This window comes from Hypanus sabinus, chromosome 30 (genome assembly GCF_030144855.1).
Source record: "Hypanus sabinus isolate sHypSab1 chromosome 30, sHypSab1.hap1, whole genome shotgun sequence".
NCBI lineage: Eukaryota > Metazoa > Chordata > Chondrichthyes > Myliobatiformes > Dasyatidae > Hypanus > Hypanus sabinus.
Window position 1 is genome coordinate 20,999,909 of NC_082735.1, and position 21,367 is coordinate 21,021,275.

Sequence of the window (21,367 nt, forward strand, 5' to 3'; positions counted from 1 at the left end):
GCAAAATCTGTGTGAGCATCATTGTTCTGCTTTAGTTATTTATTTTTGGTGGAGCTTGTTATTTCCCAACTGGATGATCTCCTGAAATGTTATTGCATAATGTCATTTAGACAAACACTTGAAATGACATGGTATAGAATGGGTATGGATCAAGAGCTGGGAAATTGGGTAATTATTGATAGGTACGGTGATCAGTATAGACTGAATGGGCTGAAGGGCTACTTTTCATGTTGTACGATGCTATGACAATGACACTGGGGCCCTGTGGCCATCAGAAAGCTCATCATTTTGGATCAGGGTGGCCTTGGGCAGCAATTTACACTAGCAGAGCTGTAAAGTGAAGTCTATGCTTCATGCATATTTGAGTAGCAAGAGAACGCAGTTCTGAATTGGGAGCACCTCATGACTTATTAACTTAATTACTAACACTGCAGATCCTTCCTGACCTGATGAATATATCCAGCAACATATTTCTGTTTATTTTTCTATCTGAAGAGCAGTAAAATATTTAAATAGCAGCCTACCCTTTCAACCTTGCAACCAATGTTAAATACCATCCAGACAGCTACAGAACTGTGCAATAGTTTTAGGCACCCTGGAATGTTTATATAATTTTTTTTAAGATGCTTATTCTTTGACTTCTGCATTTCAGGAGAAAAGAGTAGAATTTATATTTCCAAACTTTTCATTTCTTCACAATCAGAAACTTCTCATTTGATTATTTTTGAATGCATCCTTGCTTTACAGGCAATGAACACAAGCTGCTGAAGGAACTCAGAAGGCCAGGCAACATCTATGGAAAAGTGTACAGTCGACATTTCAGACCGAGACCCTTCATCAGGACTAGATTCGCTTTGCAGAGTTTTTTTATATGTGCCTAGGACTTTTGCACAGTACTCTATAATTAAAGATCCCCAATGTGGCAGGGTCTGTCTGGCCAGAAGTAAACTCTCATGTCCCAAGCTAATCTTATCAGCTCAGTGTCAAATAAATAAATCCATAACTTATCAGTCAGATATGTATGTGCTAACAAGCTTGTAAAATTAAAATTGAATCTGTATAAATCTCATAATCATCTTGAAAGTATTCAATTATTTATCACTTATCTATCTGAATACCACACAAATCTTGCTTGACTTCACAATTAAAAATACATTTGTATTGTTCTCAGTGTCTTGACACCATGGCATTGCTGATGGAGGGAGATAGTGTTGAGTTGAATAATAAATGAAGTTGTAAATTGATGTAGTTTATTCTCAACCAAAATGTGAAACGTGAAAAATTTGATTAAATATATGACTATTTAAATATAAATGACAAGTAAATTAATCAACTAAAGAGTAATTAAATGTTATCAATAAATTCACTTCACCAAGCACACACCTCCCTCCCCTCCCCCCATCTTTTAATTCTCCTCCTCGTCTTTTTACCTCTAGACCTGTTGAAGGGTCCCAGCCCAAAATGTCAACTGTACTCACTTCCATAGATTCTGCCGGGCCTGCTGAGTTCCTCCAGCAGTTTGTGTGAGTGTGTTGGATTTCCAGCATCTGCGGATCTTCTCCTGTTTGTGATTGGAACCCTTCACCAAACTATGATTTTTTTTAATGGAATATATTTAAGCTGGAAGCACAGTCATCTCAATGTTCTCTTTCAAGTCACACAGAGACAAGTGGAATTCAATGACGCAGAGACCAAAACTTGTTTCGTACTTATTTGAACTGGATTGAGAACTCGAAAATCAGTGTTACATAATTAGTTTCATTTCTTGGCCAGAATGGACACAAGAAACTGTACTGTACTCTGAAATGGATTTCTATAATACTCAAAGCATCTTAGTTTAAGTATATGTCACTGTCTATTAGCTGAGCATTGACTAAATATAGCTACCTAACCACATTGTTGAATCACAGCACGAATGAAGCTATTATTATGGGTCATCTTTTTTCTTGACTGCAAGATGATACCCATTAACTACTTGTGTGAATATTCATTTGAATTTGATGAAAATACCTAAAAAAAAAGCTGAGGCCATTGAAAATTGGATATAATGTATAAAATGCTGGAATCTCTGAGGTCATAAATGACACAACATTACGAGAATTCCACAACGGCTTCCTGCATCTGCAAGTAATAGAAAGCTCCTTCCCATCACTTAGTAACTTCAAAAATGTTCCAGAAATTTATTTATAAATCACTAATCTATATTTAAACAATTATTTAGAGCATTAAACATTTTTAAAAAGTAAGAATGAGCCATTTACACCCGCCCTCCTTCCATTTACTTCCTGCTCCTACATTCAATAAGATTTAACTCAGTTCTCAGCCTTAGTTCTACTTCCTTATCCTATTCCTCTGCCCTTGAATGCATTTGGAATTTAAAATTCCATTGGGATTCTCTAACTCAAAGCTGAATGCAAAGGTTCCTAGTGCTTTGGATAAAAAAAGCGACTGCTCATTTTTATCCTATGTTATCAAAATCTTATGCTGAGATAATGACACCCAACTTTCAGACTCTAGAGCCAAGGGATGCAGTTTCTAAGTGCCTATCCCATTAAACTTGAAAGAATCTTAAATGTGCAAAACCTGTATTGTCAGGACTGTAAAGAGCATATCCATCTTGCAAAGTCATTGTTCCTATAGGGGAATTTCTTCATCTCAGAAATCAATCCAGTGCACTATGGTAGCAGCAATATATTCCTCCCTGCATATAGAAACCATTTATGGCATACAGTGCTCTGCGTGTTATCCCAACAAAATTCTATTATCTTGCACTAGTATCAGCCAACAAACCTTGTTCGAAAATTGTATTCACTCTAAATGGCTGCGGTGAGGAGCTTGGACTGATTGTTGTCTGAAGGACTAAAGCAATCATGAAGGGGATCCATCAACATCTTGTATAAGGAAACCAGTGACATTACTATTAATGTCCATACACCAAACGTGTCACAGCTACCTTGAAAGAACCAAGACAAAATGAGGTGAGGTATGTTTGCTCCCTCCTCTTTACAATCAGAACAACTCCGGACTATTTGTCAAACTGGTGGTTTAACCCTGGGCTTATGTATGCACTAATCCTCCTGTATCCTGTGATAAGCAATGTGACATCGTAGCAGGTATTGAACTGGAAATCTACTGATGAGTAATCTTTAGAAAGTGACCTTTCCGAGCAATTGATTCTCCTTCTATGCTTCTTATAGCATCAGTTTGAATTGTTTTGATCGGCCATCCCATGCATTCCTTCTCCTCCAGCCTACATTTATCAACTGCAGCTGATTCTCAGCAGATGAATGCTCTATAAAACTCTATCCATGTGTGACATTGAAATTCCATAAAAGCTTTGATCTAATTTTGGAACTCCCTAAGTTAGAGCTTATGACAATGCCTTCTCGTATTATTTTTCTTTAAATTTACAAAATTATGTGGGCAGAAAATCTGGAATCTTTCAAAGGTGTGCAGTTTTCAGATATAATTCACAAGAACTGTTGAAGTGAAGAGAGAAGTGAATGGTTTATAATCCATGTGAATAAAAGAAAATCCCGCGGAGAAACTTGTGAATATTTTCACCTCCCCTTTGCCAAAACTTACTTTTCTACTTCATTCCCCTCTGCCCCAACCGCTCACCTTCCCCCTCACTAGATTTCTGCTGAAAAATTGTGCTCATTCCCCTTGTTCCACCTTCTGATTTCTACCCCATTCCTATCCAATCCAGATGAATGGCCTCAGCCCAGCCCCTCCCTCGATGCTGTCCGAACTGCTGAGTTCCTCCATCATTTTCTGTGTTACTTTTCTACATGAGTGCACTTTACAGCTGTGATAAAGCCCATTGAATATGTTTCTCCAAGACACATATTTAGGAGAGAAATACTCTGAACATACCAAGATACTCTGAATTTCTTCCTAAATGTGCCTCAACATCCCCAGGAAAAATCAAATGCCTTCCTTCCCTGTAATGGGGGAAAAAACCCAATGTGCATTACCTCTAGATGTGATCCCACCAAAGCCACACATCATTGTGTCCAAGGTCGCATCCTGAACCAGGACATGCAGTAGAATTCAGGACTGCATTAAAACAGAGCAACTGTTGAAAATACAACATTTTCAGAGAAGGCAACAAAGTTAGCACAGGTTTCCAAATAATTCCCAGCATTTACTTATTTGGAAACCTGTCTGCTTTGTTTATGTAAACTCCTGACACTGTGCTTGAGATTTTAGGGTTAATTCCCTCTCAATACATTCACATTTGTTTAACCTAAGCACACATGTTGTAGTCAGTAAGTTAATTTTGAAGCATTCACTTATATAATGGGATGGCATGGTAGCATAGTACAGTACCAGCAAACGGGTCTAATTCTGCGCTGTCTGTAAGGAGTTTGCAGGTTCTCCCCATGACGGCATGAGTTTGCTCTGAGTGCTCCATTTTCCTCCCACAGTTCGAAGATGTACCGTTTGGTAGGTTAATTGATCATTGTACATTTTTCTCCCAGTATTCTCCTTTCATAACAAGAAGTGTGAAATGACTCGAAGATTAACAAGAATGTTCCCAAGCATATCTTTGTAAAGGTGTCCCAAGGAAGTGTCTTGGCCCAGAACATTGACTGTTTAATAATTTCCATCGATGCTGCCAGACCTGCTGAGTTCCTCCAGCATTTTGTGTGTGGTCCTTCTAAAGACAATATTGTGAACTGTAATGACAGAATTATATTATAACCCAGTGGCTGCTCCCTCTTTCCCATAGCAAACAAGAATCACATGGATCATGTCGAAGTTCAGATACGTTTGTTATCAAAGTGTGTATACATTATACAAGCTTTAGATCCATCAATACAGGCAGCCACAAGACAAGAAACCCAAAGAACCCATTGCAAAATCCCCCCCCCCTCCAAAATGTGTTTAGCATCTTCCGTAAAATGTAAATCAACATAATTATCTGTAAAAAGAAATCCATAATAACTTAAATTAGATTTTTTTTAATCCCTCCCATAGATCGATTACCTACTCCACTGTAGTTACAAACAATATACTTCCCTTAAGCTACATGCAGCTGGTTGTCCAACCTCCGGGGCCCTGTTTAACAACACAATCTACCAATACCTCTCGTGTAAGTTCATTAGTACTGTGCTGGAAATATGAATATTTGAATATTTTTGAGGGCAGCAGCAGTCTGGAGTTATGGGAACACCTCCAAGAAATGTGTGAAGACTGAGGTAATATGGTAGTAGGGGGAATCTGTCAAAAGCTGCAATGTTTGTAAAGAGATTAGAAACATCACCCACTCCATGAAAGTGCACTTTTAGCTTTGGAGGGAGTTAACAAGTTTACAGTATGAAATCAGAGACTGGAGGTGATTTATTTTGAAGCTGTTACTGAAGAAGTCAATTTATAATTTCTTCTTATTTCTCAGTTCTTCCTCTCCCTTCGCTCTTGGCAATGATTCCCTAGACACCTTCTCCATGGCAACAGTCTGAAACTGAACCAAACTGCTTGGTAACTTGGTGTAATATCTTTCCTGAGATTAGTCTTGAACTAAATCATCATCATCATTACGTGCCATGTTATATGACATGGTCATTCATGTTTTTGACCATGATTGTTCTTGGCAAATTTTTCTACAGAAGTGGTTTGCTATTGCCGCCTTCTGGGCCGTGCTTTTACAGGACGGTTGACCCCCGGCATTATTAATACTCTTCATGTATTGTTGGCTTGGTGTCAGTTGGCACATAACCAAGACATGTACAGCTGTTCATTGGACCATCCACCACCTGCTCCCAAGGCTTCATGTCACCCTGATTTTGGTGGGGGGTTGCTTAGCAGGTGCTACACCTTTCTCAAGGTGGACCTGCAGGCTAGTAGAAGAAAGGAGAACCTTACACCTCCTTTGGTAGAGACGTATCCCTACCCCGCCACTCTAAATAATTTCTAAACAACTAAATGACCTGTTTCTGCCTTTGGAAGGGTTGGGATGGGTGTGGTAATTAGGGAACACAGAATGGGAATGACCGCTAGTATGAACTAATGTGGAAAAATCAAGGATCTGTAAGGTTGATTAAGTAATGAGTGGAAATAAGGAAAGGAACCTTTTTCTGTGTCCTGATATACACAAAATCAGATCACAATTTTAAAGTTTTGTAGAAGTTGCAAACTCATCAAGCAAAATTAGAAGGTAGATATAAGAAGAATTAATATACAGGCTCAGAAGTTAATAAAAATTTTACCCTGATTCGGGCTGGTGATCACCATGCTTATTGAGGAGCCCTTGAAATTAATTTTCCATCTGGAAAATGGAATATTCACATTACAATAGCACACACAAAATGCTAGAGGGACTCAACAAGTCAGGCAGGATCTGTGAAGAGGAATAAAGAGTCGGCATTTCAGACGGAGACCAAAATGTTACTCTGGATTTCCAGCATCTGTAGAATCTCTAAAGTTTATCAGCATTACTGAGGTCCCATATCCTGAACTACACAAAAGAACACTGGAACAGAAGGACTATACCATTTTATTTATTTTAATATTCTGACATTATTTCATATAAAATAATTACTATAACAGAATAATTTGCATGTTGTAGTGCAAGAGTTCTGAAACTATAATGTACTCCCTGCATCTCTGTGGATGATCATATTTAAAGATGACCACTGCACTACGGCTGTTTGGTAATAGAATTTTGCTTTTACAAAATTCATAAGCGACTATCCAAAATTGTGTGATACAGAATAGGCTTCTTTCTTGTAGGACTGGTATGGGGAAAAAGTTAATAAATCAACACAAATTATTCTTTTTCAACTCGCCTTCCTTGAAGCATTTGCAGATTTCTGACTGAAAATTACAATACGAATCACTTTCTAGGAACACAACCATCTTATAATGTGTGGTTCAGCTGCAGTTCTTCAAACTCAAGAGGAAATTTTAAAAGGCAATTTGTAAAAGTAACATTGTGTTTCTCACTGCCCAACTCCTGTATTGAGCCTAGTCCGCACTGTACTTGTGTCTCTTTGACTTTACTCTTCATCGACTGTACTGCACATTGTCACTACCCTTGCTTTCCTTGCTTTCTGTCAAGGACCCTGTTGCTTTACTTATCCTTCACATTTGTTACCCACTGATCTCGTCGTTGTATTGTATTAACCATCACTGTGACATTCCTCTATGTCTTACATTTTAATTCACCCCTGTCATTGTTCCCATTCCCTTTCTGTGTTATTGTGCCCCACTCTGTCATCTCCTCACTGCGCCCATCCCTCACAGAAATTTCTCTTCATTTGTCTGGCAATAGATATGTTTACCCCTCCTGTCTTTATATATGATTGTTCCTACACAATCACCCCATCTCCGCCAGCTGATTCCACAGTTGGCCATTGTAAGATCTGCTATCTTGACTCCTCTCTCAGGCCCTTCATCATCTTCATTCATCATTAAGTTCCATTGTTGAATTTCATCCTTTTACCCTTTGTTGCCTTGACTTCCCACATTAGTTATCATGTATGACCATATCCTACCTCATCTACCTTCCTATTTAGCATGCTACCTGTGGTGAACTATGTGCCTGTCGGGACACGCCCCTGCTGACTGCTCCTGTGGCTCCTCCCACAGGCCCCGGTATAAAGGAGACCTGCGGCCTGAAGCTCGGCCTCAGTCTCCAAGACCTTGTATGATAGACACTCACTCCTGGTTCCTTCTTCCAGTCAATAAAAGCCGATATCTCGCCTACGTCTCAGTGTGAGTTATTGATGGTGCATCACTACCACAATATCATCTAACAGTTTGTACATAGTAAGGTTGTTTTACTCTATTTCTTCACCTACACCTCTACGATATTTATTGTTGTGTGCTCTTTAAATACTGACTTTTATGTTACCAACTTCTCTTTTAGTAAGACTGGTTTTCTTTCCAAACCTTACGACTTCAAATCTTACCATTCGTTGATGGGTCAACTTTTGGGAGCTTGCAGGAATATAACACACATTGGCGTTTAGAGCTAAATTATTTTCCAGCTCTGTATTCCTTTTGGTTAGGCTTGAGATCTCTAATAAGCTGGAAGTGCCTTGATTGTGACACAGAGCTCTCTGTGCATCAGAGTTATATCTGACTGAGCAATAAGTCCAAATATCACTGATAGGCAAATATACCAAATGGCAGCCCTGCACTGCATCTGTGTATTCTTATATAGATGGACTATCAGAAATGCAGTTAGGATAAAATTATTATTACAATGAACATATGAAAATTATCTGTTGCAACTACAGCAGCATTTCCCAATAGGAATAACGTTTAAAAATACTAGTGTGATAGGGTGGAATTCATTCAGAAAGATATAAAGATTGTCTTTATTTGCCACATATACATCAAAACATACAGTGAAGTGTGATGTTTTAGTCAAATCAAATCAGTAAGGACTGTGTTGAGCAGCTTACAAGAGTCACCACATTTCCCGTGTCGCCATAGCAGGCTCAGAATTCTCTAACCCTAAAATATGCATCTTTGGGACACGGGAGGAAACCGGAGCACCCAGAGGAAACCCATGCGGTCACAGGGAGAACGTAGAGAGCCCTTGCAGGCAGCAGGCAGAGCTGAATCCCAATCTAAAAGATGGCGCTGTAAATCGCTGTGCTAATCGCTAAGTCCCTGAGTAATAACAAGACAGTACTGATAAAACAGAAGAACAGATGAAACAGGAGCGGAGGAGACCAACTGGCTCTCTGATCCTCCTCACTCTTTAACAAGATCATGGCTGATCTAATCTTGACCTCAACATTTTCCCATTCTGTTTCCTCATCTCTCAACCTTTTTGTATTTGAAGTGTTTCACTATCAGACTTGGATGTTTTTAATGACTCTGTCTCCACCAGAGATTCATAATTCTTTTAATGAAGACACTCCTTCTTACCTCCAGCTGGAATGGGGAGACTTTTGGAAAATTCCTAATTCGAGTCATCCTTACCAATGGGAAACATCCACCAAGTCAATCCCCCTCATCACATTATATATTTCTGATTGCAATTAGACTGAAATTGAGGAATGAGGAAAGGCTGCATTTTAAAAAGTAGCAGGTATGGCGATATTGACAGAGCAGCTTGAAACACTTTCTCTGTTATAACACATTGTGCCTGCTCACAGGAAAAGGCAATGGAAACATTACAGCACAAGGTATGTTTTCAGTTCACTTTCTTTAATCCAGACATCTCAATTCCAAGATACTTCATCATACTTTAACTTCAATTTGCTTATTGCAACACAAGAAGTATCAGTCTTATTCCGTGGGAAATGCTGCGGTTGGGAACGAGAGCCGCATCCTACTTCAACATGATAAGTTTGCAGATGCTGGCAATCCAAAGCAACCCACACAAAATGCTGGAGGAACTCAGCAGGTCAGGCAGCATCTATGGAAATGAATAGATAGTCGACATTTTGGTCTGAAATCCTTCTTCAAGAATGAGAATGAAGGGAGGAGAATAAAATGATGGGGGGGGGGAGGGAAAGGAAGCAGGCTTGAAGGGTGGTAGGTGAAGCCAAGTGGGTGGGAAAGGTCAAGGGCTCGAGAAGAAAGAATCTGACAGGAGAGGAGAGTGGATACTGTAATATCTTACTCTGAATGAAGAAAACCATTCGATAAGCAAAAATTATGATTAGAAGACGAGATAATGAAGCATGTTATGCTGAGGTGGACATAAATATAAATCAGTCAGCTGAGAAAAGGGAAATAGGTACAAACAATGTATCAGACAGAATGTATCAAACAGAAGTAAGTAGCTTTAGCTGTCCTTTCCACATATCCTTTAGACAAATCATTTGAACTTTCAGAACAATACTAAGAGTTTGTCAGCTGGCCTATGATTGTCAATGGATAATATTTGGCATCCATTCCTGTGCTGTAACTTGCTTCTTACCATTCACAGCTGTCTCCTGTGGAAACCCTGGAACACCAAGCAACGCCAGGATAGTGTACAGCAACAGGCTGGATTTCTCGAGTTCTATTACCTATGCCTGTCGGGAAGGCTACTACTCAACCGGTTTGTTGACCAGACACTGTACGATGAATGGGACCTGGACCAGTGTCCCCCCACAATGCATAGGTCAGTTTCTTTTCTATGTCTATTTCACATCCAGTAGCAGTTGCTATGGTACAAAATTAATTTTGCTGGGTGACATTTAGATAGATAGATAAATAGATACTTTATTCATCCCCAAGGGGAAATTCAACATTTTTTCCAGTGTCCCATACACTTATTGTAGCAAAACTAATTACATACAATATTGTACATACTGTATAAAAACTGATTTTTCATACTGTATGTAACAAGTTGCATTTATAAGCATGTTGTCAGAGTTAAAGCACGGACAGGGTATATGACGTTCAGCAGAGAAAGCTTCTGTTCTAGCCGCCATCTTGGAAGGAATGATGTCATGGCTGAAAACTTTTATAGCATCTGGGAAATAAAAAATAGATTCTTAAATGATTATAATCTTCAACCCAGGAGGAAGAAATCGTTGGTCAAACAGATTATTTTTGTCTGTGCAGGATGGTAAATATTTACAGGAAAGCTTCAGAAATTCTAACACTGAAGCTTCTCAAATCTCAGCACAATATTGTCCAACAAGCTTTGGTTTAATTTATTTTCCTGATTTGTTTAATCATAGTACTTCTTATTTTTCCTTTTCCCAATATGTAATTTTTACTTCTTGTAAGGCATAAGAAGAAAACACTGGAAATACATTTCTCATTTATCATTTTCTGAAGGAGTTTGCTGAAAGCACTGAGCATTTTCTCTTCCGATTGATTTTCTGGGTCTTCTCATCACGTTTTTAACATTTTAAATGCTTGTCTAATTTTTCCTTTTTTTTCAATTACTAGCATAGTGCTGGCAGAGGCGAGGGTATGTAGAATGAAATAGATTCTGAAGGTTTTGAATAATCTCATTAAGATCGCTGGTCTTCCACAAGCTCTGTGATTAGGAAACAGATCAAGTTGCGACTCTCAGTTGTAATATGCAAAAATTCTTTAAGGGTATGGTAGCTCAGTAGTTAGCACAGCACTTTACAGTACAGGCAACCTGGGTTCAATTCCTGCAACCGCCTGTAAGGAGTTTATATGTTCTCTCCGTGACTGAGTGGCCTTCCTCTCACAGTCTTAAGACGTACCAGTTAGCAGTTAATCGGTCATTATAAATTGTCCTGTGATTCGGCTAGGATTAAATCGGGGGACTGCTGAGTGGTGCGGCTGGAAGGGCCTAGTCCGTGCTGTAACTCAATAAATAAATAAATAAGGTATCTCTACCTCAGGCCTCACTATTCCTCTGCAGAGGTATTATTGTTTGTTTTTCTGTCATAACTCATAGTACATTTGTGTCTTGCACTGTACTGCTGCAGCAAAACAAGTACCATGACATATGCCAGTGATAATATTCCTGATTCTCTTTCTCATTCCGATAAGGACTTCACTGTGTGACAATACATGTGAAAGACATTGGTATGTGGCAGCTAGAAGAATACTACTTTAATACAGTGTAAAACGGCATAGATATGAAGAACATATTGGGTATTATTGGATCTTTCCCTTACAGTGATTAATTGTGGTGATCCCGGATTGCCAGCGAATGGGATCAGACTGGGCAATGACTTCACCTACAATAAAACAGTAGTATTTCAGTGCGTGCCTGGCTTCACAATGGATTCCATGAGTCATTCCGCCCTCACATGCACTAAAGACAGAAGCTGGAATGGAAGTAGGCCAATCTGCAGACGTAAGTCAATTAGGATGATCTGCAAGATAGATTTGGTGTTAAGTGATTTGTGATTCTTTTTCTGTGTTTTAATAAAATCATCCATTATATATTTTGCTTCTACACTGAACTGTCCCTTTTAATTGTCTTAAGCTTTTTTTTTAATATTATATGTTGCATGCAATTGTTTCAGCTCTAAGTCCAATTAACAAACTGTTGTCATTTTGGGTTTTTGACTAAGGGACTTGAGTTGGACAACGAGGATTATTTTCCATTGTTAAAGGAGAGAGAATCTGAATGATCATCGTGAATCTACCTGCTTCATTCATTATTTTAATTATGTTGAAAAGTGAATACCATGAACAGAAGAGGCAGAAACAGAATTGGAGAAAACTGTTCAAATAAAAAAAGACTGGTTTTAAGTTCCACAGAAGGAAAATGTGAGATGTTTCGATTGATCCTAGTCTGGTGTTAGTTACAGAGCACAAGAATCACTTTGTCATGTGCCCATTCAACATATCTAGGTGCTATTATTTCACGCCAGACCCCGACATTACTCTCACAGCTGCTTCAGTCTCACACTTAACTCACATAACAACCAATATACAAACGTGTAGATACACCTGTTAAAACTGATCTATTGTGAATAAATATGAAGTACGTGATCTTAATCAGAATTTTCATTATAGAAGAACCTTTTTTAATTTGAAGTAAAGGATATTTTTGGAAATTTTGAGTGGTGATGACAGAAGACTATTGCCTAATATTTTTAATTTACAAACGTACCATTGTGAGTCATGTCAACTTAGCAGTCCATCATAGGAAAAGACCTCCCCTCCATTGAGCATATTTACAAGGAAGGATGCCACAAGGATGCAATAACCATCATCAAGGAGCCCACTCAGCAGGCCATGCTCTCCACTCATTGATGCCACCGGAAAGGGGATACAGGAGCCTGAGGCCCTGCACCACCAGGTTCAGGAATATCACTCGCCTCAGTTCTGAACTGATTCCACAACCTATGAACTTACTTTCATGAACTCATGTTCTCAGTATTATTTACTTTACTTACTTGATTGTTATTATTTTGCTTTTGTATTTGCACTGTTTGTCTTCTTCTGTACATAGGTTGATTGTCAGTCTTTGTGTGTAGTTTTTCATTGACTCTAATGTATTTCTTTGTTCTACTGTGAATGCCTGGAAGGAAATGACTGATGACACATACATACTTTGATAATAAATTTACTTTGAACTTAACATCCCCTTTCCAAAGCTATTGATTCAATTTCCATTAAAGTGGAGGGGAGGGATATTTAATTACAGTTAAAATTTAAAATAGTAGTGTAAGAATTGAGGAGCAGGAAAGCGTAGAACATTTTTATATAAATCATCCTCTTGTCTTGGGGAGGAAAGCTGCTAACCCTGCTCAGTCAGCTTTTTATGTGTCTCACAACCTACAAAGTTCAATGATTCAAGTTAATGTCAGAGAATATATGTAACATACAACCTGAAATTCTTACTCTTCACAGACATCCATTAAACAGAGAAAAACTGAAAACCCCAAAGAATGAATGACAAAAGAATGTTAAAACTCCAAAGCCCCACTCCCCCACCCCATCCACACAAACAGCAGCAAAGCATCAACCATCCACTCCCCCTTCCCACACTTGTTCCAGCAAAAATGCATCAGCATCCCCCCCACCTCCCTCCACCCACCATGAAAGCAATAGCAAGCCCCCAGAGGCATTGATTTAGAGTCTTTCATAAACTACTGTCCTTCCCAACGTTTCAACATCTCAACAGGCCCCCTCTCTTAATAATGAGGGAGAGATATCACTTCTGCTCACTATTTCAATGTTACAGTTTGTAGCACTGCTTACTTCAAATTTCTCCTGACTCAAGAATCAGCAGACTCTCGTTCACCATCGGGAAAGAGGTCGCTTAAGTGCAGAGGCCTCTGACTGTTACTCCTGCTGTCTCAATGTTTCAATCTCCCATTGAAATGGCCAGTTAGCAACTCAGCTCAATGGAGGTTACAGGGGGATATTAAGAGCTATCTTTGCCTACAATGCACACATTCTTAATTTATTTAATAATAAATACAATTTATACAGTTCTTAATTTATTTAATACAATTTATTTATTTATTTAATAATAAATACAATTCACATTCTGCCACTTTTGGCCTATTTTTCTTATTTGTCCACAGGATATGGATGTGGAGATCATGCTGAAACCACAAAGAAAAATAATTAGGCCACAGCTAGTATATTAGTTACCAATCCAGTCACTATATGACAGGAAGTATGTGATAGCATGAGAGGGAATGAAATAAAGATCTAAGAAGATATTCAGAGAGTTTCAGGTGTAGCAATGAAGAAACAACCATCAGTGTGAGGTAGATTCTTTCAATAGATTCCTTCAAAACAAAACATACATAAGGGGAGGTTTATTTGAATCATATAAAATCACAAGATTCTACAGAACGAAGGGAGAAGGTATCTATTTCCCTTGGAAGAAATATCAGTAACTAGGGGAAACGGTAGAATGACTGGAGTGTAGTTGAGAAAATTGCTGAGTACATAAGCAAGTTCGAAGTTGAAAGTAAATTTATTATCTAAATACACATTCTACCTTGAGATTCATTTTCTTGCAGCCGTTTACAGTATCATCATTATGTGCCATGTCATTTGTCTTGAGCAAACATAGACTTTCCATGACCATGATTATTCGTGGCAATTTTTTTGTACTGAAGGTGTTCATTGATGCCTTCTTCTGGGCAGTGTCTTCACAAGAGGGGTGACCCCAGCCATTATCAATACTCTTCAGAGATTGTCTGCCTGGCGTCAGTGGTCACATAACCAGGACTTGCGATATGTACCAGATGCTCATACGACCATCTGCCACCTGCACCCATGCCTTCACATGACCCTGATCAGGGGGCTAAGCAGGTGCTACACCTTGCCCAAGGGTGACCTGCAGGCTAGCAGAGGGAAGGAGAGCATTATATTTCCTTTGGTGAAGATAATATTTTATGGAAAACTATAAAGAATGGCTAACTCCACATGGGCAAAAGAGGGGAAATCATGCCAATAATATATACTTTTAAAAGAAGTAATGAGTAATGCTGAGAACATGAGTTTGTTGGATCCTTGAAAGCGAGTCTATAGGTTGTGCGGTCAGTTCAACGTGGAGGTGAATGAGGTCAGAGTGAGGGTGAATAAGGTAAGAAGTAGTTAGGATCCAAAACTAACTGCTTGGAAGGATGGTGGAGCCGAAAACTAGTCCATGGTTTGAGAAATAGACAGTAGGAATAACCTAAATCACCCCATCTATGGCCAGTGTGAGCATTATCGGCAGACTGACCTCCTGTGTTATTATTTATTTAATGAATTATTGAATTTTAAATTCCTCCTCTTCTTTGGTGTAATTCATATTTGTGCATTTGGTGATGTGTTAACTGTTTTTCTGCTACCCAAGTTTTGAACTTCAGAAATACCTCCACAGATTTTCTCTTTCCTTTCCTATAGGACCCTCTTAAAACCTACCTTTGACCAATTATCCAGTTCTCTTACCCAGATGGAGTTTCTGTGGCTCAGTGTCAAATATTGTTGGCTCGCGCTCATATGACATGTTTTTACTTTGCAAAAAGTACAATAAAAATGCATACTCTTTTTCTTAGAGACAACACTTCTGGGAGGCTTAAGTTCAGAATGCTGCTGTGAAATATAAACAGACGTGGTTTAATCCACTGTTTGATCATTGCTTTGCTATTGGCAAGAAATCCAACAAACGTGGCCAACTGATTGATAACCAGGATTTGGCTTATTGAATCGCATTGAACTATTTGGTGTTCTTTTAATTATCTTTGAGCATGTGCTGCAGTCAAATGAAATTTACATTTTAATGGATTCACTTCATCAGCAAATGCTACATCAAATCATTTTGCCCTGAGCAATTTTATGATCAACATCTGTTGTGCTTTTGCAGAGCCTTTTTTTAAAATCCATTTTCTGTATTGATGAGGACGTTGCACAAGAACGAAAATTGTCTGGTACTTTTATTCAGTTGTAACCTTTGGTTTTCTATATGTTCCATCCTCTGATTATTTGTGGGAAAGAATCAACACCGTTTTCCAATTTATGTTGACAGTGACCAGGTCTGTTTCCAACCAATAATTTATAATGCTGAGTGGCCAAGTGGCCAGATTAATTGGTCATTGAGAATATTAAGTCAGACATGACAATTAGGTAGATAGGCTAAGGAATAAGATTCCCTTTAATGCATATCCATTAGCAAGCTTTGAAAAATTAAATGATGCGGGTGGGACAGGTAGTCATCTTGCAAGTTTTCAGTAAATGTGATTTATTTTTCTAAGCCAGAGCAATGATCACCCTTAACAGCATCTCACTATCAGGCAAAAGACCAAGTATAAGAGTGAAGTTTAATTTTGTGTAGTTCAGTATGCTTTATCCTCCACGGGAAATCAATGCACTAAAGGAGGATTCAGTGCTAAGATGCTGGGGTAGGGGACTGTCTTCGATGCAAAGAACAAAATAATTGCTGGTGAAAGGATTGTTGTCTCTTCTCAATATTCTGTTCCACCATATATGTTTAACACTAGAAATGAAGATTGAACTTCGACCACAGTTAGTCATAGAAATTCTAACAAAAAATAAGAGTAAATTAAAGAACATAGAACATAGGAAAATACAGCACAGGGGCAGGCTCTTTGGCTCATGATGATCTCATTGTATGTGATGCCAAATGAAACTAGTCTCTTCCGCCCTGTACATGATCCCTCTATTCCCTTACATGTTTTTGTACCTCTCTATAAACCTCATCATAGCCACTAACATATCAACTTTGATTGCCACCGCTGGCATGAACCACTCTCTGTGTAATAAAACTTCCTCTGCACATCTGCTTTATACTTTCCCCTCTCACCTTAAAGCTAGGCCCTCTCATACTCAAAATTTCTATCTGAGGGAAAACATACTTGGTTGCCTTACCTAACTACACCACTCATAGTTTTATGAACTTCCATTAGTAGTTCCAACTTTTAAAACTTAAGTTATCAACACAATTCCTATTTTTGTCCATTTGCTAAATTGAATAGCATAATTTAAATTAAAATAGCCCATCTAAAAGTCCATGATTCTTTCCTTTTTGTGCCAGGGTTAAGTTCGCAACCAAAGTGCACCATCTCTTGGAAATCATTCTCCTTCACTGCTGTTTTTACTGTGAAGTGAATGGCTGGCAGTGGAGTGAGGTAGGCTGCAATTGTTGTACTGACGCTGTTGGATTTCTCATTGTCTCTGTCCTTTTGCAGCTATCAAATGCCAACCTCCCCCGAGAGTCCTCAATGGAAGGGCTGTGGGATCAGACTTCAGCTGGGGAGCCAGCATCAGCTATGCCTGCTCTGAAGGATACCAGCTCTCTCTACCAGCTGTGCTTACCTGTGAAGGGAATGGGACATGGAATGGGGAAGTTCCGCAGTGCTTTCGTAAGTATGTCCAGGCACGTGGAGCCTCACTCATGTGTCATATCAAAGAACTCAACACAATAAATAGATGGATGAACTGATAAAAGAAATTGGCTCATTTTGATGAATGTTTATTGCTTATTATATGAAAAATCTCTACCATGAAAAATTTATTTTAGTACTTGGAACCTCTTTTAATCAGGCAAATAAATAAAGAAGATGAATTAATATTTTGAAAATAACCAGGGATCACAGAGCAGCTTACAACCTAAAATCTGTAGTTAATGCTCTAATGTAGGAATTATAATAACCAGTTTGCTTGTGCCAAGGTAACACAAGTAGAAAGGTCCCATAAAAAGATTACACAAAAAGGTGAATTACCAGTTTGATATGTTAAGATGAAAGATCGCGGGAATGAATCTCTAGGTTAAATCATCAGATTTTATTTCCTTGATGTTGGGTGAGGAATTAATGTTGGTTAGTTTTCAAATCTTTGGTGATGATGTGAAAAAACACGGAGACACACAGCTTAATGGCTGATCCGTAACACTTCCAACATAAACACTTTCAGAACAGCACTAATACATTAAAAAATATTTATTCAAATCCATGAGTGAGATTTGAACCCACAACTTTATCCTTCAAAGAAATAAATCCTTCTATTGAAGCACGTGCTTCTCCGATTTTCACATTACTCTTTCTCAATTGTGCTTGGTGGGGTCTAATCATTAATGTTGCCACAATTTTCCCTCCTCCCCCCAAACTTACTCTTTGAAATCTTAATTTCTGAGCCACTCAGCTCCTTGGGTCCTTCCAGCATCGTTACCTTGATCACTGTTAAAACAAAACGTATCATAAGTGGTGACTAGGCTGTATTCAGAATAAAGTGAAGCCCTGTACATAAGGTCTCGAGTGGGCTTCTGACGGATCATGCTATCAAAGGTGTGTAAGTCTAACTTCTGAAATGTGCAGTGGAGAGTATATTAACTGGTGGCATCAAAGTTTGGTATGGAAATACCAATGCCCTTGAATAGAAAAGCCGACAAAAGGTCATGGCTACAGCCCAGTCCATCATAGGCAAAGTCCACCCCACCACTGAGAACACCTACACGGAGCACTATCATAGCAAAGCAGCATCCATCATCAAGGATTCCCACTATCCAGTTCATATCCTCTCCTTGCTGCTGCCATCAGGAAGAAGTACAGGAGCCTCAGGACTCGCACCACCAGTTTCGGGAACTGTAACTACCCCTCAACCATTAGGGTTTTGAACCAAAGGGGATAACTTCACTCAACTTCACTTGCCCCATCATTGAAATGTTCCCATAACCTTTGGACCTTCTCTCGAGGATGCTGCAACTCACTTTCTTGATATTTATTGCTTACTTATTATTTATATTTTGAGCTCTTTTTCTCATTTTATATTTGCAAGTTTGTTGTCTTTTGTACATTTGTTGTTTATCCGTCCTGTTGGAGGTGGTCTTTCATTGATTCTACTGTGTTTCTTGTTTCTAATGTGAATGCCTATAAGAAAAGGTCTCTCAGGATAGTATTGTGACATCAAATCAAATTGTTAAACCATACCTAGATACAGCTGAATTAGACAGTGTTACTCTGAGGCCAAGGTGCAAAACATTCAAAATAGCAAGTAACATAATTCAAAACAGCGAGCAAAGAAACGTATTCACTCGAAATAAAATATATATATCGTCCAAAATCCTGAGCGACAATGTCAGCAATCAATGGTACTGTCTGCTGGCATTGTGCAGGCTATGCAATCCAGCCTGTCATTCCTCCGCTCGAACACAGGAGGGCAGCACTGATGGGAGCGGCCAGGCTATTGTGCTATAGCAGGCAAGCCTGAGGCTTGAGGCCTAGTTCTCATTGCAACAGCTCCAATGTCATCTGTCCCATCATCAGACAAGGCCTCCTGAAACTTGCATTAGCACCATTCAACAAAGTCTTGCGACTAAGTGAAATGTCTGAGACAATCTCCCACGGTTACACTGCACGAACTTCAATGCTTCTGAAAAGAGGCAGCAACACATTCTGCAGCCTGGTCAGCTCCTCTGTACCCAAACTGGCTTCTCCGTCATCCCAGCGAGCTCCCCTGACATTCTGATTTCCTGACAGGCTCCTCTGATATCCTGACCAGCTCCTTCTCTAACATTTCAGCTGGCCCCTTGGACACCTAAGCCAGCTCTGCTGCTGACACCAGTCGAGCTACTCCGATCAGCGAGCAGCTCACTGATGGAGTAGCCCTGCAGTACCTAAAGTTCTTGGAGTAGAGTTGTCTTTGGATTGTAAAAAACACATTCTACAAAGAAAGTTAGCATCTCTGGTCCACACACACCGCCATCTTACCAGAAGATCAAAAACATGTACATACTTTGATAATAATTTTACTTTCAAGTTTGATCTTTGAATCGTGCTTTGATATTTAAGTATAAAACACTTAAGTATTCATGGTAATAAGGCTATTAACATGTTCCAATTTAGAAATTAAAATGTGATCAGTTTTCAACTTAAATTTTTTCACCTTCAGGAATATCTGATAAGTTTACCGTCCGATAACAATAGTTGAATAATGAAGTGCAAAATAAGATGATATATAAATGATGCAGTATTGTATAATTTCTTGCAAGTTGAGTAAGGTTTCTTTTCTTTGTTAAATCAATGTTTTTTTCCCTCATCTCAAGAGTAACATTAACATTGTTGGACAGCAACATTATGCATTCACATCACAGAAGGAAACATCTGTGCACCAGAACAAAGTTTCCAAGCAGTGAATTCCAAAGTGGCTGGATGCTTTGAAATGCTCAGAAGTCATCCAGAATGGCTAATGATTAATTAACCAAAATCTTAAAAGAAAGCATACCCTTCAATCAAGCTTCTCGTTTCCCCTTTTGCTTTTTATGTTCCCTGTCATGTGGTAGATCACATTTAAGCACTGAGTACATTTTCACTCATTGACGTCGGATTATTATTCAGAGATCCAACGTTAATGCTGTTACACTGGTTGCCTCTGACCTGCTCCCACTCCCCTTGCACATCAGTCGCCAAGCCTCAAGTCATGAGCCCAACTGAATTACATTTCAACCAAGCGACTTTTGATGGAAAGAAATTAACTTCTGTCACAGGAGATAAAGATAACGAAGCTACCTCATCTAATGGTGCCCAGCTTTCTCATGAGGCACGACAAACTGATTCTTGGCTCCCCCTCTTTGTATCACCTCTAACCCTGGTCTCAGTGATGATTTGTGTTACGAACCCCATAACTGGGTATCTTACCAGCAAAGATAGGAGTAGCCGTTAAAGTCTGATGATACTATTTTTAACAGTATTTATTAGTAAAAATACACAAAAATAATATCAATGCAAATATACAGATAATATACATCATCAATACTAAACCTAAAAGTGCGGGTATAATAATAATCAATAAGAAATAAGCTCTATCGTTGTCTAGGGGATAATGAATTGTCCGATGGAAATATAAAGTCCAGTTCAGTTCATGCGGGCTGCAGTAGTTGCTGATCACTGTGTTGCAATGTTTTTTGGGGGGAGGGAGGGAGAGAGAGAGCGAGAGACTGAGACTTTCCTTTTACGATCTTGATCCGTCGATGCGTTGTTTTTGTGGCCATTCACGTATGACCCCTCCGTCCTTGAGCTAGACCATTCTGTGGAGAACTCGTCCCAGGCAAGGGTGGACACACACACAAGCCCCCACCGGTCTCGTAGCGTCTTTCCTGGTGCGTCTGAGGGGTGTTCCCCAGACCCTACTTTTATCCCCACTCACGGGGTCTCAGCTGTCAATCAGGTTGGGATGATGCAATCCCTCAACCAGACCACTCTGGTTGCCCCCTGAGGGGTTTCAATGAATAGAACATTGAGGACTGACAAAATCATAATCTGAAAAGCAACATACAAAAACAAAGTCAGAGAGTCAAAGAAGTCAAGTTTATTGTGATATCTGTAATTACATTGGCAGTGCTACAACCAGAAGCAAATAGCAGCATCACCAGTACATAGTATCTTAGAGACATAGAAAAGTACATCATAGAAACAGGCCCTTTGGTCCATCTGGTCTGTGCCAAGCCATTTAAACTGTCTACTCCCATCGACCTGCTCCGGGACCACTGACCTCCATAGCTCTACTATCC

General features: G+C 39.2%; 1 protein-coding gene across 1 annotated transcript in view; it reads left to right on the forward strand.

The window, feature by feature from the left end:
* Positions 1-21,367, forward strand: part of LOC132383331 (CUB and sushi domain-containing protein 1-like) — a 474,994-nt gene that overhangs the window by 400,705 nt on the left and 52,922 nt on the right. The window contains exons 45-47 of the mRNA XM_059954233.1: positions 9,896-10,072; positions 11,561-11,740; positions 17,052-17,225. Coding sequence (XP_059810216.1) covers positions 9,896-10,072; positions 11,561-11,740; positions 17,052-17,225 — 531 coding nt within the window. The remainder of the gene's footprint in view (positions 1-9,895; positions 10,073-11,560; positions 11,741-17,051; positions 17,226-21,367) is intronic.